General features: G+C 50.6%; 1 protein-coding gene across 18 annotated transcripts in view; it reads left to right on the top strand.

Annotated features, from left to right (window-relative positions):
* Vrk3 (VRK serine/threonine kinase 3) overlaps positions 1-26,249 on the top strand; it is a 31,405-nt gene that overhangs the window by 2,808 nt on the left and 2,348 nt on the right. For 4 of the 18 annotated variants that reach the window (XR_015447176.1, XR_002389817.2, XR_015447177.1 and 1 more), the window contains 14 exons: positions 1,304-1,366; positions 4,950-5,089; positions 6,693-6,842; positions 8,093-8,287; positions 10,231-10,295; positions 11,095-11,161; positions 12,116-12,200; positions 12,467-12,572; positions 14,392-14,484; positions 19,246-19,378; positions 20,530-20,650; positions 24,161-24,280; positions 24,946-25,001; positions 25,832-25,990. Coding sequence is in view for 12 of the 18 variants with exons in the window: in XM_021245737.2 (XP_021101396.1) it covers positions 4,951-5,089; positions 6,693-6,842; positions 8,093-8,287; positions 10,231-10,295; positions 11,095-11,161; positions 12,116-12,200; positions 12,467-12,572; positions 14,392-14,484; positions 19,246-19,378; positions 20,530-20,650; positions 24,161-24,280; positions 24,946-25,001; positions 25,832-25,990 (1,489 nt within the window). In the remaining 6 variants the exon portion in view is untranslated. The other 14 variants (XR_015447178.1, XM_087200703.1, XM_087200702.1 and 11 more) reach the window with 8 other exon arrangements.

Here is a 26,249-nt window from a genome sequence, read left to right as displayed (position 1 = left end):
GCCCCTGAAGAGCTTTGAGGTCTTGGGCAAGTCAGTGTCCCTCTGAGCCTCTGCTGCCACAACTCCTTAAAGGGAAGAGTCATTCTTGGAAAGTGATTGTAGGAATTGCAACCTGCACATATTGAACTCAGGAGATGGGAGCTGTTGTTAATAAGTGCTGTAACTTCTCTGAGCTTTAGGTTACTTCCTATTCCAGTGATGGCGTAGAATACCCCAAAATGTGGTGGTATAAGAGAGCCATTTACCAAGCTCCTGCATTCTGTGGGCCAGGATTTCAGAGTGAGCACAGCAGGATGGTGTGTTTCTGTTCCATGACATCTGCAGCCTCAGCAGGAAGACTCCAAGGCTGGAGTTTAAATTACCTGATCTTGCTGCCTCCCATGTTCAGCAGCTGATGCTGGCTGTTTCCCAGGACCCCAGTTCCTCTCCCATCTGGGCTGCTCCTTGTGGTCTCTCAACCCGGACTATTTTAGGCTGCCTCAGAGTGGAAACTGGGTGCTGTGCGTGAGTACCTGAGCAAGCCAGCCAAGGTGCAAATTGCAACCTTTGTAGGACTCAGCCTCAGAAGTCCCATGGCATCACATCCACCCATCCTTATTGGTAGGAGCCATCACAAGCTCTAACAGGACCTAACGGGGCAGCGACAGAGCCCTGGCTCTTGGTGGAAGGCATTACCAGGTTTTGAAGAGCACACAGGACTAGAAATACTTTGTGCATCTCATTTCTCTTTGGAAAATACATGTTACCGTCCTACCAAAGGTCTGGGCATTCAGCTCTGTTGTACAGCACTTGCTTAGCATGCATGAGACTGGTTTAATGCCTGGTACCTGGGAGAGTAGTTCTGGAACCTACCCCTTGGGCTATGGTGTGGAGTAAACCATTAATGCACTGAAAATTCTTTCTGAAGGGCTCCTCTCCATATGTCCCTGTCTCACAGCCCAACTTCCCTCGGTGATCCCTTCCCTGACCTCCTTGTATTGATACTGAGCTGCCAACCTCCATAGCATCCCTTTTTTCTAGGGTATTTTATTGTCCCTCTAGTACTGTCTCTATCTGACCTATTCAGCAGTCACTTGCTCATTTGTTTATTAATGTCTTCCCTTACCAGGATGTGAGCTTCTCAAGGTCAGGGGCTGTGCTAGTTCCTGTCTAATTCCTGGCACAAGCCAGGAAATCATTGAATGAATGAATGGCCTTAGCCTTTGCTGGCTACATGGTCAGTGCTCAATAACCATTAACTGTTACCTTTCACCTACTTGGCAAGTGGGCTTGAGTCAGTATCTCCACCTTTGTTCACTTTCAGGCCGCTGTCAAGATGGAGTTTCCAGCCCAGTGAATCTGAAGACCAGACTGTGACCCCATAAAGGTACTATCCCCTCACCCACACGTCCCTGAGGCCAGTTCCCCACCACAGCCCAATCCTGCTGCCCCTCATTGCTGCTGGCAGATTTCCCTCCTGGAAACAGTGTTACTGTGGGCCTGGTAGGGCTCGCCTGGTTTAATGCTTGCTCCAAGGCCATCGTCATCCCAAGGCAGCAGCACCTGCAGAAAATCTCTTACTATGGAGCCACTTAAAACCACTACAATTTCCAAACCAAATTTTTGTTCATAAGAAATCAAGTAGAGGCCGGGGATTTAGCTCAGGGGTTCTGGCGCCTTCCTCGAAAGCACAGAGTCCTGAGTTCGATCCCCGGTACCAAAAAAAAAAAAAAACGAAGAAATCAAGTAGAGTCTTGGTGTATCATTAGGCTGGGCTAGGCTATGCCGCATGTTGTAGTCGGTTTACAAGGGGATAGATGTAATACAGGACACATAAGTTATAGGATTATTTTATAATAGTCACCCAGAAGGTCAAATGCAGAGGAGTGCAAGAGATTAGCTGCGCACTAGTGACCCAAAGAATCCAGCCAAGGGCCTAGACCCCACAGCAATGTCCCACGCAAGTCCAGCTGAAGGCCTAGAGTCAAGGCAGTGGCCTAGCACCTATGGCAATGTCTCATGCTTACCCTTATCAAGCATCTGTACCTGGAAGGCCCAAAGGCCAGCAGTAGAAGCCAGAAAACCTGGGCTGGTGAGCTGAAGGATTTATACCAGGCTGAGGGATTGGAGCCAGTAAGTGATGCTCACGGTGAAGACCTGAGCTCTCCTGATGAGAACAGCAGCCACTCCTGGTGACAGCAAGGCCCTGAGCTCCTTCGACAAGAGAATAGCCAAGTTCGAATCAGGAAAACCAACCTCAGCAACCTTCTCCTAGAAAATCAGCAGCCCACGTCTTCCTTTCCTGTTCTCTTTCTGTGCTATTGGCAATAATCCTCAGGTGGGTCTTCCATGCCCAGACCACGCTGACTCAGTTCAGCTGGGCATTACAAGTTGACCATTAGTTAATCCACCACACCACAGTAACAAACAACCCCCAAATCTCAATAGTATAACGCTCTGGACAACTGCCTAGATCTAGTTTTGATCTTGTAGGTCAGGGTCAACCGCTGGGCTGGATTTGTCACTGCCTGAAGGGAGAAAGGGGAAGAGGCAGTGAATCCTTTGTCTGAACAAAAATGTTCCCTACTGTTTATACCTTTGAGAAGGCAGGGATGTCCATTTAGATGTTCTCATAAGAACAACCAGTCACTAACTGCCAGTCAGAATTCCAAGCCTCCTAGAGGTAAAGAACACTTAACAATCTTTGCAGCTCAGGTGTTTTACACAAAGCCTTTGAAATAACAGCAGGGAAGTTTTTTGTTTGTTTTGTTTTGTTTTTTTGAGACAGGGTCTCACTATGTAGCTCAGGCTGGTCTCGAACTCACTGTGATCCTCTTGCCCCAGGCTCCCAAGTGCTGGGATCACAGCTATGCACCACCACACCTGGCCAGAAGGGCAGTTTGATGCCAGAGCTTGGATTTTGCTCTTCTACAGCCTGGTAGAAAGAGGAATCCTTTTCTCCTTCTCTGGCTGAGGTTCTTTTCGCCATCTGGACAGCCTGTGGTTTTTAAGGACAAGCTCTGGAATTCTATAAGTCAGCACCAAGAGGAAAGAGAAGCCTGAAAAGCTCTGAACTTACAGTATGGGAAGAATAAAGGAAATAATAGAAATATCAAGAAGTGGAATACAGTAAGTGGGATAGTGAACATCATGTAGTAATAGCAGTCCCTAATAATAAGAAGCTCCCTAAGGGGCTGAGGGTGTAGCTCAGTGTAGAGCCCTTGCCTAGCATGATTCCCTCAGTTTCATCTCCAGCACCACAAAGAAAGAATGGAAGAAGGAAAGGAGCAAAAGAAGAAAGAGCTTAAGATTTTTGAAAAAAGCTGAAAAGGCTTTCTGTGGCCAGGTCCTGTCTCAGCCCTTGAAATAAGTGTGTTCACTAGGCCTCACCAGCCATTCTGTATGGGGACACAGAGAGGATAAATAACTTGCCCAGCACATAGCAAATCGGAAATTCAAACCCAGTTAGCCTAGGACCAAAGCCTATGATTTTAAAGATTCCACTTTGTGCATTTGCAGTAGAGACCAACCTTAATAGTGAATAAAGAATTTCATTAGAACTACTTCTTTCAGAGTGTATTAGTCAGCTTCAAGTCATGAAAACAAAATACCAAGATGATTTGCTTATTTTGAAAAGGTTTATTTAGCTCATGGGTCTGTGATTGAGTGGCCCTGTTGCTGAGGGCCTCTAGTCGGGGTGCCAGATGGCAGGGGCAGGGTGTGTGTGGCAGAGCGAAGCTGTGAGCGTCACTAGGCAGAGAGTAAAGAGAAAGAAGAGGCCAGGGTCCTACAGTGCCTCAAAGGCCACACTCCCAATGACCCAAGGACTTTTCACAAGGCCCCGCCTCCTAAAGGTCCACTACCTCCCAGGAGCACCACCATGGGGTCCAAGCCCTTTGGGGAACATTTACCCCAGCCACAGCACAAGGTAATGGAACCATGAACATGTTTATTTTGGCTTCTCTTTTAATATTCCAATTTTTAACTACCATACACTAAGTCTCAAAATATAAGAATAAAATCCCTCTCTTTCTCTCTCCCTCTCTCTTTTTGCTCTTCAGAGATGTTCACTTGATGTACCCTCTGCACTCTCATCCTTGTTAATTTTCTCCTCTTCACTTACTAACTGACCCAACCCTGCCACATCCCCATTTGTTGTGGGCCCTGTGTGCAATTTGTTTTAAATTTTCAAAAAGTACCAGGAAATATTTCAGTAATACACGAAGCACAGTGAGTACTATAATGAACACTGCTCACCCCAGTTAGTCCAGATAGGATAAACTGTGCTGCAGTAACAAATGAGCCCTGAAATCTTGGTGGCTTCATACACCATAGGTGTCCTGTGATTATTGATCCTGGGACCCTAGTGTGGACCTTTCATTGTGTTGCTGTGTTACCTGGCACTGTGGCCTCCATGACCATGCCTGCAGGTAAAAGACAGATGGAGGAGATATTCTAGCTATGAAATCACTTCTAGCCAACCAGATCCACTGGCCAGAACTAGTCACCTTGGCCTAGCCTGGCTACAAAGAAGGCTGGAAAGTACGGAGGACCATGTGGATATGTGTAGAGCATCCAATGCCTCTCCAGTCCCCAACATGTGGTTTAAGAAATGAGCATCTGGGACACCACTGCAGACCCTAGAGTCTCCACCTCCATGCTTACTCTGATGTGAGCCGTTTTCTGCCGTAACTGTCCCTGACCTCAAGTGTCCTGCAGCTTCTGTGAGTTCTGCTGCTTCACTTGGCTTTTGTTCTGCTTTGTACCTGGGCCGTTAGGGACAGGTGGATGGAGGCTCAGCGCAGTGGGCCGGGACTCATTTCAGAAGTGGCCGCTCAGGCGTGTATTCAGACGGCGCTGACTTCTGTCCCTTTCTCAGCTCATCTCCGTGGGGAACTCAGAGGGCTACTCACCAGCTAGATTCAGTTTTTCTTTCAGCTTCCTGTACCCACTTTCTTTCCATTTTATAGCATGATCTCCTTCTGTCCAGACTGTGGCAAAAGTATTGAAGCCACATTCAAATTCTGCCCCTACTGTGGAAAACCTTTGCCTACAGAGGAGCATGCAAAGTCCCCGACGTGTGTCAGGCGACGGGAATCGTCCTTGCAAGGTAGGAACTGGGGCTTTGAGTGTATCCCTGCGGAGGGCTGAGGTCTGCATGTGCATGTGTGTTTGCGCAGTGGGAACAGATGCGTTTGCAGCCTGACACTAGCGAAGCTAGGGCTCAGGCCAGGACAGCTCTGTGTACATGGAGACCTTGGTCTGCTATTGCTCCCTCGGCTTATACCCTGGCTCTCTCTCCAGCCTAGAGTGCTGCCTGCTGGGCATCTGCTAGGTGTCCTGCGTACCTCACCCCAGGCAAGCCCAGCCTTTGGCCCCTTTCATAGACTTCACCATCAGAGTACACATTTGTCCTGTCTTCCAGACTAGAACCCTGGGGTCACCCCAGACTCCTCTTTCTCTCCCGCCCCACACATTCACTTTAGGGCACGTCCTGTCGGCTGGCCTTTCACATCAGCAGAGTCAGAGCACCTCCTGACACCCATCTGCCTATCCCATCCTCACCTCCCGCCCCTGGCATTGCAGAAGCCTTCTTTCCCTGGGCTCCCTGCTTCTCCTGTATCCTGGTTTGAGTGACAACCAGAGAGACCCTGTTAAGCCAGCCAGATCCTGTCACTCACCACCTTCTGTGTGAAGCCTCACAGGATAAATAGAGTGAGATCCCGCTCAACCTCTCCTCCTAGCTCTCCTGTAGTCACTTTATCTGTTCCATCCATTGCTTCTTCCCTTCCCACCTGGGAAAAGACTGCAGTGGGCGGGGCCACACGTGAGTGGAGGGCAGCACAGTATAGACTGGGGGCCAGGCAGACACCTGGCATCAGGGGTGGGGGGGAGCTGTGGAAGAGTTTCTTCCAAGTAGGTGCACAATATGATTTGCATTTTCAGAGGCTACTCTGGCTGTGTGTGTAAAAGGCTCAGAGTAGGGAGGCTGTCCCAGGACTCCAGGGGCCAGTCATCCTGGAAAGATAAGATTGTGTCCTTGTTGGGAAAAAAAAAGATTGTGTCCTTGTTGGTTCACAGAGTTATCAGAAAACAAGTCAGCAGAAACAACAAACTATAGAATCACACCGCCAAGACCACAGATCTTAGCATTAACAGATACAAATATTTACAAAGCACATTTGATATGTTTAAAGAAATAACAGGGTAAATTGGCAGTTAAATGAAATGAGCTAGTATTAACAAGGCAGATTTGAAGAGAAACCAAATAAAACTTATTTAAATATATGTGTAGAGATAAATGCCTGGCTAGACACAGCTCCAAGGAGAATTAGTGAACTGGAAGATAGATTTGAAGAATTTAAACTTTGGAAAGAGGACAGAGGGACAAAATGATGGAGGATATAAAAGAGAGGTTAATAGTTTGGAAAGCTGAGGTAGGAGGGTCACAAGTTTGAGCTCAGCCTAGGCAACTTAGCAACTTAGTGAGATCTTATCTGAAAATAAAAATAAAAAAGAGCTGGGGATATAGCACAGTGTGAAGGCCCGGGTTCAATCTCCAGTATCATAAGGAGGGGGGCACACTAAGGCCCATGGAGGAGAAGAGATCTAAAGAAAGGAACCATTTGTTTAGCTAGCTGGTGGTGAAAGAAGTGAGCTTTGCTGAGAAGAGCCTCGTAACTCCCATCTGCCTTCCATCTCCCTTTCTTTAGGTTCAAAGAGAGAGCAGAGCTCCAGGTCTGAAACCTCTCCCAAGAAAGTGAGATGGTCAAACATTGTCATCTCTTCCCAGTCATCCTTTCTCTCTGACGGTGGCAGTCCTGAGCCAGAAGATGCCGTGAGTTCTTCTGAGAGGTCCAAAGGTAACAGTTGGGGTAGATCTGACCCCAGATGGGGCAAGGATGGGTCCTCTGGCAGTGTTTGGGGCAAAGCTGCCAGAGCCCCAGCGGGAACATCATGCGCCCCTGCCTGGACACCTCACAGTACCTTCCCCAGCCTCAGTCGCCTCCAGGCCATCTCCACAGGGTCCCCAGGGGCCTTCGCACACAGCGCTGCCCTGGCTGTCCCTCCGCGCAGCCCTTTATTCCCATCCCCCGCCATCTTGCTGTCGGCTGCCATCTGCTCGGCTCATACCCCATGTGCATGAGACTCAGGACTGGCAAGCCCTGGGCATTGCTGAGTCTGTTCCTTCGGCCCCATCATCTCCTCCTGTGCCTGCCCTGTGCCAGTTTCCAGCCCTCGGAGGCTTGCATCTCTAGGAACCCTCTCCTGAGCGCCACAGGCCTGTGCCAAGGCTCCTGGTGTCCCCAGAGCCTCTCTCCTGCCTCTGCCCAGCACTCCTAGGCCCCAGATGTTCCCTCTTGTACACTTGTGTCACTGCAGGCTCCACAGCCCTCTCACCTCACTTTCTGGCCTGCACATCCTTTGTGGACAGGGACTAAGTGGGACCCACCTGCCCCCCCTAGCCAGGGCAGGACCCCGGGCTTGAAGACTGTCTCCCCGTCTCCCTCCAACTGGGCCCTGGGTGTCTCCTCGCTCCTGGTCATCCCCAGGGCCTGAGGCCTCTCAGCTGTGTGCCTCGGGGGAACGGTGGTGGGCAGAGTGAGGTGGGTGCGGTGGCCATTTCCTGCCCTCTGCCGTGCAACCTCACTCTCTTGCCAGTCCCCCTCGAGGGTGGCATCTCCATCTGACACATCTTGGCCCCTCATACTCAGCCCAGGGCCAAGTCCTGTTGTGGGATGTTTTCAGGTGAATGTCTGAGTGGCCATTCCCCCTCGTTTTCCCCTAGCAAACTTCTGCTCACCCACTAAGCCTCAACTCTAACATCCGTTCCTCTGGAAGCCTCCCTTGACCTTCAGGCAGTTACTTTCCCCTCTGGGCCTGATGTCCCTCTCTGCGGGTTATGTCCAGGTCAGATTCCCCACCGTGCCAGGAGCTCCCAAGGGAAGTGTCCAGTGTCATCATACGAATGGACCTGGCCCAAGGAAGTCCAGGAAGCGCTTGCTGACTGAGTGACCAAGTCAGCAAACGGCATCATGAGTGTTCTTCACTCCCCGTCCAACTTTACTCTCCCGGATGCTGCCTTTCATTGACTGTAACCTTCCTCCTGCAGGGGCCAGGAGCAGACCCCCAACCCCCAAAAGCAGCCCAAAGTCCACCAAGTGCAGCCCTCAGACGCTGAAGCGGAGTCGGGCAACCATCTCTCTTGAGGCTTTGCCCTCGGGGACAGAGCTGATGGACAAAAATGGGCAGCGCTGGAGGCTGGGAGCGCTGCAGACCAGGGACGACCAGGGCATTCTCTACGCAGGTGCTGTGCCTAGGGCAGCCAGGGAGGGGACATTCCTGAGGATGGGGATGGGGGGAGGCCATGCTGCTTGCTGTAGACCTGCCTCTGGCAAGTCTTTCCCAGGCCCAGACTGCAAACCAGTTGGTCATGTGCATGTGCAGCCACAGAAGAGGTGGCTGGGAGGGGCAGGCACCTATCTTATGGAAAAGTACTCACCCCTCCCACAGTGGCTGCTGGGAGTGTGGAACCAGAGGCCTTGCAAGGAGGACTGCATGGCCGGCCTGCAGAGGCAGTGTGGACCCCCACCCAAAATTGGGTCAGATGTTGAGAATGACGATAGGGCCAGTGCACCAAGAGGCTAGGACAGATTTGTGGCTTCCTTAATTGGGGTCTCGGTGAAGAGCAGGTCGGGCTTCCCAAGCAGGTCCAAAATGCTCAAAAGAGCAAGGGAAAGAGCCCAGGCTTGGGTTTCATGGTTTTGGGGCTGAGGGTTTCCACACACAGACCAGCACCTCCCCTCCCAGGGTGTGAATCTTCCACCAGCCAGGTGGACATGGTGACACACCTGTAATCCCAGCACTCTGGGAGGCCAAGGCAGGAGAATCAAAAGTTCCAGCTCAGCCAGGGCAACTTAGCAATTTAAGAGAGAGACTGTCTCTAAAAACAAAAGGCACTTCGAATGTAGCTCAGTGTGAAGCCCCTGGGTTCAGTCCCCAATTATGAAAGAAAAAGAAGGGAGGAGTGAGGAAAAGAAGGAAAGAAGGAGGAGGGTGAATCTGCCATACTTGCCCAGATCGGGGAGAAGCCAGTTTAGAAGCTGACTGTCAGACCTCAGACAGCGGAGTCCCACTCCAACGCAGTGAGGGAGACAACAGCCACAGGCTAATCTCAGGATCAGCAGTCGCTAACGTGGATTCAGTCTCGCACGGGGCCAGTCACTACTTTATGTAGGTATTGGCAGCTTTTTGGTTTTTTGGGGGGAGTACCGGGGATTGAACTCGGGTCCTTGTGCTTGCGCAGCAGGCGATGAAACCACTGAGCTAAATCCCCAGCATTTTGTCAGTTTTTAAATTGAGATAATATTCATATAACATGGATGTCACTATTTTAAAGTATACAATTCAGTGGCTGTTAGTGCATTACAGTGACATACAGCCACTACCATTGTCTTAATTCCAGAACATTTCCACCACCGCCAAAATAAATCCAGTACCTCTACTGAGGTCTGATTGTCCCAAACCAAACTCATGTCGAACAGATCATGAGAGGCGGGACCGGGTCACCTGGAAGAGGCAGTTGGGGGGTGTGAGGCTTGGCCCTCGAGCATGGACTCATCCATGTGTGGATTTGAGGTCAGTGGGCTCTGGAGCAGAGCAGCCCTTCAGCATGGCTCTGTATTGGCCTTGGGCTGCGCTCCTGTGTCCCTCTGGATCAGCCATGGGATGTGGGTCGCCTAGGATGTGGCCTTGAATATGCGCTGACCTCCCCAGCCACAGGTTGCGGTAACACATGGGGATTACCATGAAGGGAGGCCTTCAGAGATTCAGGGTCCCAGATTGTGATGGGGATGGATCCTGTGGCCACCTCTGCCTACCACGTAGCTCAATCCCTGGGTCCCAGAAGCACAGTAGGTGTTATTGTGGGCCCAACGAGCACCTTGCATCACGAGGGAAGCCTGGGGATCCTTCCTCCTGAAATCCAGGTTCTAAAACCCTGGATTCCGACCTTGGAAGGAGGGCAGTCTGAGGCCTGCAGCATTAATCCTTTCCTGCCCACCTGGATGGTCACAAAGGAGGAGGAAGAAGAAAAGGACCTTTTCCAAAATAGGAAGAAGCAGGTTCTGCACACCAAGAATGCACTCGCCCTTGGGAACCAGAACCGCTTCTCATTGCTAGGAAGTTTTGAACCATGCCCATGACCCTATTAGCTTATGACCTTGCTCACTTGTCTCTGTTCTTCCATAGCCGAGTCCGCCTCTGTCCTCCCCTGCCAGTCAAGGTCTCAAAAACACCAATTCTCCATCAAACTGGTGAGTGGCCCCTGAGCAGGGAACCTGGGGCTTTGCAAATGCCCTATGGACCTCCAAGCCCCTCTGTGAGCTGGGAGATCTTGGGGGAGCCCCTGGCTACTGGGAGCAGTGGGACCCTGGGAAGGGTGGGCTGCTGCTCCTCATGTGTGGCTGTGGGAAACCTGTGGCCACATGTACCCCTGCTCAGGCTCTGGCATCTCCCAACCATGTATACCGAGCAGGAGTGCCCCCTCTTGGCTCTGAGTTTCCTCATCAGTGAAGGCTTCCTAACATCTACCTCGTGTGGCCCTCCTACCACTGCTGAAGCGGATCTCTCTCTCTCTCTCTCTCTCTCTCTCTCTCGCTCTCGCTCTCTTTCTCTCTCTGTTTTTCTCTCTCCAGTCAGCCTTTCCTGAGGCCCAGAAGTAGGTGGTGCTGAGCTGATTCTGACACAGGATGGAGAAAGAGAAAGGAGAGCCTGTTTTAGCCTGTTAAGTGCATAACCTGGAAGTTGCCCACATTTCTTTTGCTCATATCCTCATTGGCCAGAACTTAGTCACGTGATCATGCCTCACTGCAAAGGAGGCTGGGAAATGTAGTTTTATGCGAAGGATACCTGTTTAGGAAAAGTTGTGGACCCTGTCATAAAAATGCAGAGGAACTAGGAGATGGCTCCCAGTCTCTGATATGTGCTCACCTGCAACATCCTGAGGAATTTGGTCCTAATGCAGGGATTTGAAAAACCCTGATGCAATGGAGGTATTGGGCTCCTGGGTAAGGGAGTTCAGTGTGACAGCCTCTGCACTTCTATCCCCTCCAGGATGCCAAAGATGGTCGCCTGTTCAATGAGCAGAACTTCTTCCAGCGGGCTGCCAAGCCTCTACAAGGTATCCCCCAGGAAAGTGGGCAGAGGAGAGAGTTGGGGTACCAGCTCAAACACAGCAACTTGCTTCTCCTTGCTGGCATGGGAAGGGTAGAGATTCAGGCCCAGGTGTGCCTCCCATCTGTGCCCAGAGCTCCTGTCACCCTGGGGCCTCAAAGGACAGGGTGGAGCTGGCTCAGACCAGCTCTTATGAGCCAAGTAATACAGGTTCACAAATGTTCCCAGCTGATTGTTGTATGCAGCCAAGTTATTAAAAATTCAGTTATGTAACTTAGTTATATTCAACACAAAGACAGACTCTCAAAAACTCATCATTTCCTAATTCTTTTCTGCATGTGCCATTATCTCTAATCCTTGTGGTGATTTGCATCCCTGGTATCTGGATGGTGAAGGTGCGGCACAGGGGCAGCAGCACCATGCCTCTCCCAGCCCACACTCAGTCGCATCACATCACCACCTTGAAAGTGGCTGTGCCAGGAAATACACCACAGGAACTGGTGGAAATGCCAGGCTGGGCCGGCTCGCCCTGGGCGGCCAGCTGTTATGCTGGATCGACACACCACTGGTTCCAAGCCAGCCCACAGGGACCCAGCAGACAGGCAGAGGCGGACTCCAGTGCCGCAGGGCCGGTTTCCACCCACATTGATCTCAGTAGCTGCTCGTGTGGACGCAGAGATTCCTCTGCTGTCCTTGTCCCCTCTGTTCACTGCAGATGTGTGTGTGTGTTTCCCAGAAGTCACTCGTATTCACGTCTGTCACCTGCAGGCATGGATTACAGGCACCTGTGGGTCACCCATGCCCACCCTCTTCTCACCCTCCTGAAAAGGTGTGATCTCCAACAAGGAGATGCAGGGTCTTTTCTGGGCTCTGGCGTGGTTCCCTCCTGGCCTGAGAACAGGCTGCTGTCCCGTGGGCCTGGCACCTGGTGGGCTCTAAGTTGGGCCCCTGTCTCCTGCAGTGAATAAATGGAAGAAGCTGTACTCAACCCCGCTCCTGGCCATCCCCACCTGTATCGGTTTTGGTGTTCACCAGGACAAGTACAGGTGAGCCGTCTCACTGCTACCTGCTCTTGTGCCCTTTCTTTCTCTCCCTGTCCTGTGCCCAGGTATAGCTGCGGCCCCAGAGCCCCTGGCCAGTCAGCTGCCTCTTCCTTTCCCCTTGTTTCGAGCGAGGCTGTGCCCAGCTGAGCAAAGCCTTTACTGTCCCCTGCTGTTAGGACCTTGGGGCTCTCCCACCACAGTCCTCCCCCGGTGCTGCATTCGTCCCCTTCCCACGAGTCTGGACCTCCAGGGTCGCCCATGTCTTCCAGGTTCTTGGTGTTCCCCAGCCTGGGTCGGAGCCTGCAGTCAGCCCTGGATGTGAGCCCGAAGCATGTGATACCGGAGAAGTGTGTGTTCCAGGTGGCCTGCCGGCTGGTACGTGCCACAGCTGCTGGCCGTGTCAGAGCTGGCCTGTAGGGTCCTACTTCCTCAGGCTATTGGCTCCTTGATACATCCAGCCCCCAGCGCACCAGAGCTAGTACCAGTGTGAGCAGCACCACCATCAGGGGCCCGGCCGAAACTTGAGAGGTGCATGGCGCTTTCTGGGAGAGTTGGTTTCCAAGCCAGAACTCAGGCTGAATGGAAATAGCGAGGTGCTGGGGCGAGTGGCATTAGGGGTGTTCGAGGAGAGAACGTTCCAAGCCAGGATACAGCTTGGGCAAGGCTTGTTTCCTAGCATAAAGGGATTTGTTCAATCATTTGTTCATTCACCTCTCATTATTGGTCAGGTTAGGGTTGGAGGTCTGCGGGGAGAGTAGGGAGCACCACAGACACAGACTTCATGGGTTTTGGGGGTGGGGTTTGAGACAAGGTGTCGCTGTGTGGCCCAGGCCGGCCTGAAACTCACAGTGATCTTCCTGCCTCAGGCTCCTGAGTGCTGGGATTACAGGAGTGTGCAACCACTTCCCGCCAGAGCGTCACATGTAGGCACTCACAGTCAGGTGAGAGAGGATGCTGTTAAACAGTTGCATAGCCATACCAGGTGCTGCATGCCTCTCGTCCCAGCACTCTCTTCAGGAGGCCCATGCAGGAGGATTACAAGTTGAAGCCCAGCCTGGGCAACTTAATGACTTCATGAAACCCTGTCTTAAAGTTTAAAAATGAAAAGTAAAAATTGGGCCGGGGTTTTAGCTCAGTGGTTTCACCACCTGCTGTACAAGCGCAAGGACCTGAGTTCAATCCCCGGTACCAAAAACAAAAAAAAAAGTAAAAATCACTGAGAATGTAGCCCAATGTGAAGGCCCTGGATTCAATCCCCAGTACTAGAAGAAAACAAGGCAGAAACCAGAAGCAAAGATTGTGACAAGTGCCCTGAGTAGACAGGGCCCCTGCTGTGGTGGAGAATGAGAACAGCCAGGTCCCATAACCAGAGATGGAAGCGGCAAGGGTGTGACCCACTAGGGGAGCCTGCAGGCCTCTCGGCTCAGTATCTGTACCAGGATGAGGGAGGGGCTGGGACTGTGAGCTGAGGGTGTGGGGAGGGGAGGCCCGATGAGGATGGGCTGCCTGGGGTCCACATGGGAAGGGCCAGGAGGGTGGAGAGGTCATCAGAGGAGAGCGAGCAGAGCTCGAGAGACAGTTAGGCCCTGAGGTCAGAGAGGGGTTGGAGATGTAGTTAGCACCAGGCAGCTCCCTGTCTGAGCCTGGAGCTGAGTGGAGAAGCTGGAAAATGCAGATTGCTTAGCTAAGTTCTCTTTAGGAGGGTTGGGGAGAACTCGGGTGTACATGAGTGCTGGCTTACTTAGGCACGGGGTTTAGGCAGCTCCTTATCTTCCTGAATTTTTAATCAGTGAGAAGAAAGAGGATGGAAAGCCAAATATTACTTGGTGAGATTTTAAAAATGAATGGTGAATATTTAGTTTTTCTAAAAAAAAACTTACTGTAGTGAAAGACATTGCCATTAATCCATCTCAAGATATTCCCACTTACTTCAAACACACTTGCCCCATTGTTCTTGCCACTTTCTGAAGCAGTTCTGAAAGTCTTCTTTCACGAGAGTCTCTGGTTGCACTGTCCTGGCTGCACCAGTGCCCTAAGTCGAATGAAAACATTTACCTTTCGTGGTCATTTTGACTTTGGGGCATACCCAGAAGTTTCATGGTGCTAGATCCAGTGGATAAGGTGAATAAGAACAAATGGTAATGCTTTTATTTGACAGAAAATGCCACTCAGAGATGCTTGCTTCTTTCCCCAGCTGGATGCCCTGGAATTCCTCCATGAAAATGAGTATGTTCATGGGAATCTGACAGCAGAGAATGTCTTTGTGAATCCAGAAGATCTGAGCCAGGTAAGAGCCTGTCCCCCACCTACTCTGGGAGATCTCGGAGGCTTCCTGTCTGTCCCCACATCTCCATTCCTTCCACAGTGCTCACTGCCAACAAAAGGTTGCTGTCCACCATATCCAAAGAGCTCCTCTGAATAAATAAGGAGAGATAAATTACTAGAAACTTAGATAAAGGGTAGAAAAACCAATTCATAGAGAAAGAAATCCACAGATCAGTTATATGACAAGACGCTCAACTTCCCTAGAACTGCAGATCAAAGCAAGGTACTATTTTTCACCCTTTGGATGGATAGAATTAGGAATGATAATGTATAATGCTAGTAGGGATGTAAGGAGAGAGGAATTCTTCACACACTGTTGGAACTATGAATTAGGATACCTTTTGGGAAGTTATCTTAGAGATAGCAATCACAATTGTATACACATCAGAAATGTAGCTCAGTGGTACAATGCCTGCCTGGCAAGCACAAGACCCTGAGTTCAATTCTAGGTACCAAGGGAAAAAAAAAGATATGTACACAAGATGTTTCTGACAGCGTTAGTTGTTGGTTCTAATAATAAAGGGGAAATACCTTGATGTGTGTGTGTAGTCCCAGTAGAATGCTAATTAATACATATTTTGAAATAAATTTGACTTGCTTTCTCAGCTGTAACTGACAAAACAACTTAATATGCTTAAGCAATAATAATACTAATGGGACTATATGTGTGCAATGTATTGGTGCATGGAATGGAAAAGCCAGGACATGTCTCCAGGCATGGCTGGTTCCAGGGCCTGAAGCCCTTTGTTGGGAAGCTGGCTCTTGTGTCTCTGGGTTCTCCTTGCTTCTGCATCACCCATTGTCAGGCATAGACATCCATTACAGGTTAAAATTGCCAAAGCTCAACAAGCCCAGGATGAGCAGGCCAGGTGGGCCCCATCTGAATTACATGGAGTGTGAGTGGGGGAAAGGCAGTCCTGGAGGAAAATCCCTAAACTGTGCATTAGTCGGGATTTTTTAAAGGAGGAAAGGTTTATTTTGCTCACAGTTTGTAGAGGTTTCAGTCCATAATTGACTGACTCCAAAGCAGGGTGACATGGCAGAAGGACATCACAGAGGAGAAACAGTTCATGGTGGGCAGAAGGTAGCAAAGCAACAAAGAATGACCACAGGTCTTTCTACGCTCACATCTTTAATCCTAGTGCCCTTGATCCTTGCATTGCACCATGAATCAGTTCTAGTGTCACACACGCTAGATCCAGCCAGCTCTGAAAAAGCCCCACCTATGACCACATGAGGTTTGGGGGGACAGCTAAACACAAACCATGACATTCTACTTCTGACCCTCCCCAAACACTCATGCATATCCCTTTGTGCAAAAGGCATTGGTCCATCTCCAAGAGTTGCCAGAGTCCTAACAGTTTCAGCATTGCTGAAAAGTCCAAGTCCCAAGTCTCCTCTGAGATTTAAGGCAGTCTCTCAGCTGCAGGCCCCTGCACAAATGAAAAGAAAGTTAAACACTTCCAACATTCAATGGCACAAGAGAGACATTTCCATTCCAAAGGTTACAAACGGGGATAGCAAGAAATGGGAGCAAAGCAAGACCAAAATCCAGCAGGGCAAACATTAAATCCCACAGTTCCACTTACAGCACCCCCAGCAATCTGGCAAATTGTGGACTCCAAAGGGCTTGGGTGGCTCCCGCCATACAGCACTGCCAGTGGTTGTAGCTCCCATTGGTTCTCTCTGGGGCTGGCTCTACTGCCTCCTTGGAGTTTTGCTCAGATGTCCCACGCTCCTGGCTTCTCCAACCTTCTGGGGTCTCCACTGCACCTTCGGCTTCACACTCACAGCTCACACACTGTCCTCCCAGGGCACACTCCCTGGCCTCCCAAGCTTTCTTCTGAAATCTGGGTGGAAGCCTTCCTGACCCACAACTCTTGCATTCTGCATGCACCTAAAAGTGGCACCGTGTGGATGATGCCAAGATCTGCCACCAACTGACGTAGTAGCCAGGCTTCCTTCTCCATTGGCTGTAGGGGTCCAGCACCTGTGAACCAAATCCCGAGGAACAACTTCCCTAGGCTGCTACCATTCTGGAACACGGTGCCCTGGGTCTCTCTTCTGAAAACAGTTTTTCACTTTTGCAACTCTGAGGCTGGAGTCCTGTTGGTTCTTGTGATGTCCTCAGGCCATCTTTTTCTGTTGTCGTCTGAAATACTTGGCTTTCTCTTGCTGGTCTTTTCAGTGACCAGTTTCTCCTCTGTTCCATCTTAGTGGACTGCAACTTTACTGGAACTTTCTTTCTGGCCAAACTCAAAACATTTTAACTCATTCTCCTGGGCTCTTTGCCCTTGATTCTCAACATAAATCTGGCCAAAAGCCCCAACAGTAGCCACACCATTGCCTCAGCCTTACACTGCCTTGAAATTTCTTCTGCCAGATTCATTAGTCTGCTGCCCTTAATCATAATCTCAGGCAAAGCCTTTAGATACAACCAAAATGCAGACAAACTTTCTGCCAGGCATAACCACTGTCTGGAGTCCAGCAGCCAATGCAGTCCTTCTTCCCAGCAGAAACCTCCCGAGCCTGGTCTTTATTGGGAGAATTTTTTTTTTTCCTGGTACCAGGGATTGAACTTGGGACCTTAAACTTGTGAGCCAGGCACCGGAACCACTGAGCTAAATCCCTGGCCCATACTGGCAGAATTTTTATCAGCATTCTGGTCTTCTGAGCTCTGACCAGAATCTCCCATCAAGTACAGCCTAGGGTGTTCCAGCTCTACTTTTTCAGCCAGAATCTCTGAACCTTTCCAAACTCTTCCCACAAGCCAGACCCAAAGGTTTCTGAACCACATGGTCAGGTTTAGTCACAGCAATGACCCCACTTCTCTAGTACCAAATTCCATCTTAGTTACTTTTCTTGTTGCTGAGACAAAATACCCAACACCCAAAGTTAGAGGAGGAAAGGTTTATTTAGCTTACAGTTTGTAGAGGTTTCAGCCCATAATCAGCTGGCTCCAAGGCAGGGTGGCATGACAGAGGAGAAATGGTTCATGGTAGGCAGAACACAGCAAAGCTACCTCACTCAGCTTTGTTTCTCTTTCGTCTTCAGTGGATTGGATGAGGCCCAACCCCACTAGGAGTGCAGTCTGCTTCATCCAGTCGAAGGATTCAGATGTTAATCTCATCCAGAAGCATACTCAGACACCAGAAAAGTGTTTGGTCATATGTTCAGGTGCCTCATGGCTTGGTCAAGTTACCACATAAGCTAGATGTGATGGTACATGTCTGAATTCCAGCTACTCAGGTTGAGACAGGAGGATCGCAAATTCAAGGCCAGCCTGGGTAACTGAGTGACTTAGTGAGACTCTGTCTCACAATAAAAATTTTAAAAGGGGTTATCAGGTCCCCAGCCTTGAACCCTAATCTCCTGCAAGGCAAGGTGATACAAGGTGAAAGAAAGACACAGAAATAAGACTTAAACAGATAGCGGAGAACTGGGATAGGCCATGCTGAACATGTGGCAATGAGGCCGGGCATGTGGCAAGGACCACAAGCAACCAGGTCCGTAGGTATTTACTGATTATACAAGTGTGGGTAAGAATAGGGTAAAGGGACTCTTGTGGCATCTGGTGATGTCAGCTGACATGGGCCAGGCTTGTAGAAAGGAGGATTAGGCCCTTGTGGAACTGACAAAGGTCCGTTATAGTTAACTAGTAGGTTACTGAAAACAGTGAAGGGAGGGCAGCTCTGAGGAAGGAATGTGGATTGGAGCTACCCAGTCCTCGGCTGCTGTGTCATCTCACTAGGATCCCTGCAGCTTCACAGATCGAGGCTTAGATCTCACCCTCAGCCATTGGCACGGAGGCTGTACTAGCTTGCGTTGCCATCCGACGTGCTCTTGTGAGTCCTGCAGGCTTCAGTCCAGCTCCGAGGACATTATAGCCAATTGTGGGGGGGATGCCCGCCCCGTATTACAGCCTACTCTGACTTTGGTTATGGTGGTCTGCCACAAGGGGTGGGGATGTGACTTCTGTGGCAGAGCACTTGGCTAGCATGTGTGAGACTCTGGGTTCAATTCCCAGTACAAAAGAAAGATTAGCACATAAAATTGATTATCACAAACTGAGCAGAAGTGGGTGTGAGTCCAGCATGGACAACCCAGCAGTGTCCATGATCTGCATGATAGAACAAGGTGCAGCCACAGAAAAGATGTGGTTGACTCTGTGCAGCTGGCAAATAAACACTTTCGTTTTGAAGTCAGTTAAGCTTTCTAACAACCTTTTGAGGAAGAATCTGTTTTCATCAGCATTTCGCAAATGGAGAAATGAAAGCAGAGAGAAGTTTCATAGCTTGCCCAAGGCTGCACCAAAGGGCTGAGCTGGTATTTGAACCCAGGCCATTTGGCTCCAAACTGTGTCCTGAGCTGCTGCGGAAGTGCAGAAAGCTGGGTGCCCAGCAGGCAGCCCCTCATGTCCATGAAGTTTTACCTGGTTATTTTAAAAAACCATTCAGAACAATGCATGAGAATCTGTTACTAATGGTTACTTCTGGGCAGTACGTTTCTGAGACTAGGGAAAATCTGGATATTGGTTGGGGTTCTTTTCACTTTATACCATTCTGTAGTATTTGGCATTTTTACCATGAGCATGACTCAGTTTTAGAAATTAAAACATCTACAGTAGATTCTGTTATGTCATATTTACCCACTTTTGGAATCTCTGACAGTAGAGTCTGTGCCCCTAACCATCAATCTGTGTGTCCTCTCCCCATGTCCATAGGTGACCCTGGCAGGCTACAGCTTCTCCTTCCGCTATTGCCCAAGTGGCAGACATGTGGCCTACACAGAAGGCAGCAGGAGCCCCCACGAGGGGGACCTCGAGTTCATTAGCATGGATCTACATAAAGGATGTGGTAAGAAGACAGAGGAGTGGCTTGGGCTCATGAGACACACGTCTCATTCATGGCCAGCTCTAGGGGTTCACAGGTACAGGCAGCTGGTGGCCAGACACAGTCGTAAGGGTGTCACGGTGAGGAATCAGAAATATGGCCAGCATCCTGGATATATAAGGAAATGGGCTCCGAGAACACAGTTCAGCGCTGAGAACTTAGTTTAGCACCAAGAACACAAGGACATTGGATACTGGCGGTTAGAAGGTGTGGGGTTCAGCACCAAGGACAGCGAGCGGCTGGCCCCGGGAACCCTGCTTTCTAGGGGCTGGGATGGGACCTGGTGTAGACTGAAGATGAGAATTGCCTTAGCATCATCCAGGTGAGGCGGCAGCTGTCCTTCCATATCTGGAGCGTAGGAGTGGTGTCCGGGAAGGAGTTGTCACCCGAGTCCCTAGGAGAGGGTGAGATGATCCAGGGGAGGAGTGCAGAGTGGAGAGCCCGGGCCAGCTTCCTTGACCCCTCTTTCTCAGATCCCTAAAATCATGGCTATCCATGTATCTGCCTTTATCCTCCTACCAGGGCAGAGAGGCACCTGTGCCTGCAGCATCAGTTGGCAGGTTGGCACAGTCAACGTTTGCTGACTGCGTCCATGGAGTTGTCTAAATTATGTGATTTGGGAGGCAGAAGGGACCCTCGGAGCCTGGGTTTAGTACCTATCTTTCTGGGCGCCTTTGTGTTCATTCTGCTTCCTTTATGCTTGATAACTGCACTATTATTAGCTCCCACTGAACTGTTCAGGGCTGAGACCCAGGCCAATTGCTGTGTGGGTTTTCAGCATGTGAGGTGGGGTCCGCACATGGGTACTGAGGACTCACCGACTGACTGCTGCAATGAAAGATGAGTAGATGGGGAGTGGGCCAATGAGAGAGGGTACAGATGCTCGAGTGAGTGAGTCATGGAGAGAATGAGGGTGAGATTAGAGACTAAAGACTAAGGAGTGAATGGATGAATGAGTGAGATACTTTACATGGCTGAATAGTGCAAGCACACACAGTTGAGAGAAAGCAGGGAGAGAGACAGAGAGAGGGAGAGAAGAGGGGTGGACATGGACGTGGACAGGTCAGAGAGTGGAGCATCCACACTGAGCTGCTGCCTCTTCGTCTCCCTCCCAGGGCCCTCTCGCCGGAGTGACCTCCAGACCCTTGGCTACTGTATGCTGAAGTGGCTTTATGGGTCCCTGCCGTGGACAAACTTCCTTCCCAACACTGAGGAGATCATGAAGCAGAAGCAGAAGTGAGTCTAGGGGTCAGCAGAAGCCAACACTGTCTGAATCCTTCAGGTAGGGGAGGAACTTAGATTCCAGCAGTGAGCCGGAAGGAAGGAGAGCTAGCATCCTCCAGAGCCAAAGTTCTCTGGGACCTCAGGCGTGTGCTCCTCCCTCCATTCCTGCAAGTGAGGAGGCATGGGCTCTGGAGCTGTGCCACCTGGGGTGGATTCTGGCCCCACCACTATGGGCTGTTGGGTGATCAGCTTGACTTCTGTGATCCCCAGCGTTCTTCTGGGATACTGTCCAGTTAGCACCCATGTTCCAAAGGCTTCAGGGGAGTCAGGCACAGCATAGCACAGGGCCTTAGGTGCATTTCATGCAGGACACCAGGATTCATTCGTCCACGGACATGCAGGCCTCCTGCAGTTTAGGTCCAGGCCTTTCCTAAGCACCCCAGTAGCTGCACCACCAGTATCTGTGCCTTTGCCTCTGCTTCTAAAACCTTCCAGTCTCAACCGTTGCACTTTGAGCATTCAGCACCAAGGACAGCACACAGGGCACTGATGGCAACAGTGGCCCCCCCTGGGGAGGGCCTTGCTAGTGCTGTGGCATCAGTAGCAAGGACAGCAGGAAGGTTGGCTTGGGTCCTGGGGCTTGGGATTCAGCACCCAAGACAAGGAGCTTCTGGACACAGTGGGAAGGGCTGTACTGTGGTGTTGGTTCCGCAACAAGACAATGACATTTGTCCACAGGGAAACCCCAAGGGTCCCCAGTGGTTAGAGTCAGGATCTGGGGCAGTCTTAAGGATAACCGTTGCCCAGGGTCATCTAGACAGGTTTTATAAGGAGGTCATTGGCTGTCTACATCTAAAGGAGCAAAGTCCACATGGACTCAGACACTGGGGCTGTCTCAGCCTTTGTCAGCTGGAGCCCTAGGAGAAGAGGAGGCCACCTGGAAGGTGCACACAGCAGGAAGAGGGTGAACTGCCCGTGCGTGACATCAAGACTCGTACTTCCCAGTTCTCAGCATGCTGTGTCCCTTGTCCCTGGTGAACCTAACTCTTACTTCATTTTATCTCCTTTATATGTCCCAGCTCCTTTTCATTCACAGTGGATTGCCACTGAAAGACATTTACCATTTATTCTACTAATCTGTTTGTTTATTTGTGGGGTAGTCTTTTTTTTTTTTTTTTTTGGTACCGGGGATCAAACTCGGGACCTTGCACTTGCAAGGCAGGCAGCAGAACCACTAAGCTAAATCCCCGGTCCCATGTTTAGTGCATTCGTATCCTTAAAATTGTGTAGTAGCCCTGCTGTGTGTCTTTTGCATAAATGATGCTCTGCTATGAATCGCATCTGTTTCTGGCTCTTTTCACTCAATGCTGTGATTTTCAACTTCAGCTGCATCATTGTACATTACTGACTTCACTGTTTCTGACTGCTGTTTCTAAATCAGTTTTGTATAAACATGACCTTGAACAGTATGTGGTCGTCCTGTGTGTGTTTAACTTGCACAAATGATAATACAGTAGACCCCTTTAGCAACATCCAAGTGGATGTCCGAAATGGTGGGTAGTACCAAACTCGGCCTATATTGTGTTGTGTTCCTTCCTGTACATAGATGCCTGTGATAAAGTTCAGTTTATACGTTAGGCACAGGATGAGATTAACAATGTCTAGTAGTAAAATACAAGAATTACAACAATATACTGAAGTAAAACATGAGTTAATCTTTCTCCCTCTATCTCTGTCTGTCTGTCTGTCTCTCCTTTTATTCTGTTCTCACCGTTTTTCTTACTGATCACAGAAAACAAAACCACAGTTGAGGGCAAACTACTGTATGCTCTAAGTCTCATCGATTTTTTTCACTCAGTGTTGTGATTTTAAACTTTAGCTGCATTGCCAGTTTACTACTTCAGAATACTCCTCCAGTCTTCTTCACTTAGATGTACCTGTCCCTGAGAACTGCGTGTCATGGTTGGGTGTGTGCTCAGTTAGCATAAAAAGTGCCATCCTGGATTTCACGCTTGCGGCGAGCCGATCCCCGCCCCCACTGCCACGTCAGCCCCCTGCTTGTCGGTGCTCACAGGAAGGGCTGTGTCACGTCACACTGGCCTGCTCATGGCCCTGGCCTGCTCAGGGACTGTGTCCACCACGTGCTTGTCTGTGCCGGGTGCCACCCCCAGCCCTTCCCTGTGCCGCCCTCAGAGCCGCTCGGAGCCAAGTGCTCTGGTGGACCCCAGCCCAGCTGCGGACCTCAGGGACAGCCCCTTCACCTCATGCCACTTCTCACGAGTGGGCAGCTGACTGGAGTGCATTGGTGGTGTCTGGATTCACCCTGCCTTCACCCAGCAAATCCCACAAAATTCCTTTTGTGTGTGAGGCCCTGTCCTAGGCCCTGGGGACACAGGAATAAGGGACACAAATCCGTGCCTTTGGGGAGCTCACAACCCAGTGGGAGACAGGCAGGGTGACCATCGGAGTGCGACTGTGTCTAGAGTGGATCTCACAGTAGCGGCGGGAGTCAGCTCTCGAGGGCAGAGGGGGCACGAGGACATCTCAGTGTGGCACTGAGCTGCTGCAGAAAGGGGAGAGGCGGGCAGAGCTGGGCCTTCAGCGCCCAGCTCCTCAGGCAGCCTTCATCAGAAGCCAGTCAGGACCAGCTAGAATCCGAGGCATTGTGCTGAGTTCTCTGAAATTATTTTTACAGTTATTTTTTAGTGATAATAGGTGGTGCTGGTTTTCTGCTCACAGAAGTGAGCAAAGACCCTCTTGAAAGGAAACCAGATGGAAAAAACCACGAGTCCCAGAGTTAGCACAGCTGCGGTGAGCATGTGTGAAGGTTAAAGCATCATGTGGGACTGCGTTGGTAAAGCAGGGCTACAGCACTTACTGGGTTGCTTAGGGATACGCACTGCCACAGGGCACCCCAGGACACTGCAGCTCAATCAAGGTACATGACTGCCTCTCTGGAGGGTGGCGGGGAGCCTGGGACCCCTTCAGCATTATGCATCCTTCTTGGAGTCCCAGCTGTGTTGCCGCTGCCTCCCAGCAGGAGAGCACACATGGGTGGCCCTGACCAGGGCTTCCTAGGCTGGGAGGAAACGCAGCAGGAAGAGGACAAAGCAGGCTCTGGTGTGAGGGTGGAGGCAGCCGGGACACCAGGAGCAGAGGGAGGCATGTGCCCCTGGCACAGGCCGCCGGAAGGTGCTACCTCCGGTTTGTATTACTCATTCATTCCATCATATATAAAAAATGAATAAGTAGCTGTGGGTGAATGGAAAACTGAGCCATCTTCCTGGCTGCTGAAAGGTGCCACCAGGGGGTGCCTGGCCCGCCTGTAGAGAGCGCCAGGCAGGGGCAGCACCCCTTTGAACTCTGTTCTTTCAGTCCTCCCGTCAATGCAGTAACAAGAGGACCACAAGGGAGCTTTGCTGCAGCCCTGCACACTTTCTGGCCCCTGAAGTGTCCTCCAGGACATGTGACTGGTGTGGAGGCTTTGTCCACTCAGCCCACAGGTGTTTGTGTGTTTTTTAGACATGATGGGATGAATGAAATAAGCACGACACAGAGTTCAAGTCCCACAGGCTTTCTGCTGTGGGTGCCCCTCGAAGAGTGCAAATGGGTGTTCCCGAATCGACAGTGTTTATTACTAAGGTGAATCCCGACAGAAGCACACATAAAGCAAGGTAATGGGGCTGGGATGCAGCTCAGTGGTAGAGGCGGGCTCAGCATGCATGAGGCCTTGGTTTGCCCCCCAGAGCCATAAAAAGCCCCAGACTGTGTCCTGCTTGGCTGATGACAGTGTTGTGGTCAGAGACTGGTGGGAGCCCCGTGGCGCTTCCCCCAGGAACAGCAGCTCCAGATTGGCCGACTCAGTGGCCACAGCAGATCTTTTCTTTGCCACTGATTGGCCGATTGATGTGCTGGGGAGCAGACCCATGATGGCCTTGCACATGGTAGGTGAGTTCTTTGCCACTGAGCTGCGTCCCCAGCCTTCACAGCAAATCTACAGAACACAGCTGGCCGTCAGGAAGAATTGACTTGTACCGCCTGGAAAGTCCATATTCACAGCTTGTTCTAGCGAGGCGTGGTGGCTCACGCCCGTGATCCCAGCATTCTAAGAGGCTGAGCAGGAGGGCCACAAGTTTGAGCCCAAGCTGGACAACTTAGCAACTTAGCGAACACTTGTTTCAAAGAAAAAATATAAAGGACTGGGACACAGCTCAGTGCAAAGGCCCTGTGTTCACTCTTCAGTACTCCCCAAAAAGAGAAAACATAGCTCTTTTTTCCCTAAATGGCATATGCTTCTGTCCCTTCAGGTATCTTGACAACCCAGAGCCACTCGGACTGTGTGGTCACCGCAGCAGATCCTCAGGTATGTCCTGAAGGGGGAGGGGACAGGCGAGCCCTGAGCGGGTCCAGGCAGATTACCGTGTACTGTGTGCCCACTGTAAGAGAGAGAAAATTCTTCAAAACACTCCATAGCCCTCTGAACAATAGCAAAACACAAAAAGTACACATGGAATCAAATTTATGGATACTAGTCTGCAACTTTTTTTCCCCTTTCTTCCTTTGAGACAACATCTAAATTGCTCAATCTGGCCTCCTCAAACTCAAGATCCTCCTGCCTCAGCCCCACAAGGAGCCGGGGTTCCAGGCGTGACCTACCATGCCTGCCCTTTTTCTGTTTTGCTTTTCTCCCCTGAGAAGAGTATCTTGGAGATGTCTTATGTTGGTATGTGTAGAATTTTGTCAGTATTTTAAAATTTGTAATAAAATACACAAAACAGTCTTTTTATTTTCTTGGTGCTGGGGATTGAATCCAGGGTCTTGCACATGCTCTCCCAGTGAGCTAGTTCCCCAGCTCAGTATTTTAAAAACTGTGATCGTGGCTTATTAGTCATAAAGTTAATTCAGTGGGTCAAGAACAGCATTTAAAAACAGTAACGTGGGCCAGGTATTTAGCTCAGTGATTCCGCAGCCTGCCTCGAAAGCACAAGGTTCTGAGTTCGATCCCTGGTACAAAAAAAAAAACATTAACGCTGGGTGTAGTGGTGCATGCCTGCAGTCCCAGCCCTGGGAAGACTGAGGCAGGAGAAATACCACGAGTTTTAGGCCACCCTGGGCTGTCCCAGCACAGCCCCCAGACCCTGGACGGGGGGTTCCTCTCATCCTCCCATGCCTATGGGGGTGTCTTGGCCACAGAGGCCCTGCAGCAGTACCTGATGGTGGTGATGGCCCTCAAGTACGAGGAGAAGCCGCCCTACGCCATCCTGAGGAACGGTCTGGAAGCCCTGCTGCAGGATCTGCAGGTGTCAGCCTATGACCCCCTCAACCTACAGATGGCACCCAGGCAGGACCCAGGTAAGGGAGTGTGCCAGCCTTAGCCCGTGCCCTTCCTGGGCCATGTGTGACTGCTCGCAGATGCAGCCACCAGTGCCGCAGCTCCCGGGGAACCCTGAGTCTCTGCAGCTCCTCCGGCACAGTCCGGTTCCGGGCAAGTAGCCTGTCCCTCGACTGAGCTCGGCTGTCCGAGAGCTGGAGCCTGGGTCTTTGTCACAGCATTCTGAGGGGAGCTCGAGGCAGGGCTGCGTTCAGGGCCTTGCAAACAGCATCAAGGCTT

This window comes from Heterocephalus glaber, unplaced genomic scaffold (genome assembly GCF_053883595.1).
Source record: "Heterocephalus glaber isolate CG9 unplaced genomic scaffold, H.glaber_assembly_v1.0 deba00001744, whole genome shotgun sequence".
Lineage (NCBI taxonomy): Eukaryota > Metazoa > Chordata > Mammalia > Rodentia > Bathyergidae > Heterocephalus > Heterocephalus glaber.
Note: the sequence above shows the minus strand (reverse complement) of the source record. Positions and strands in the feature narration are given on the sequence as shown.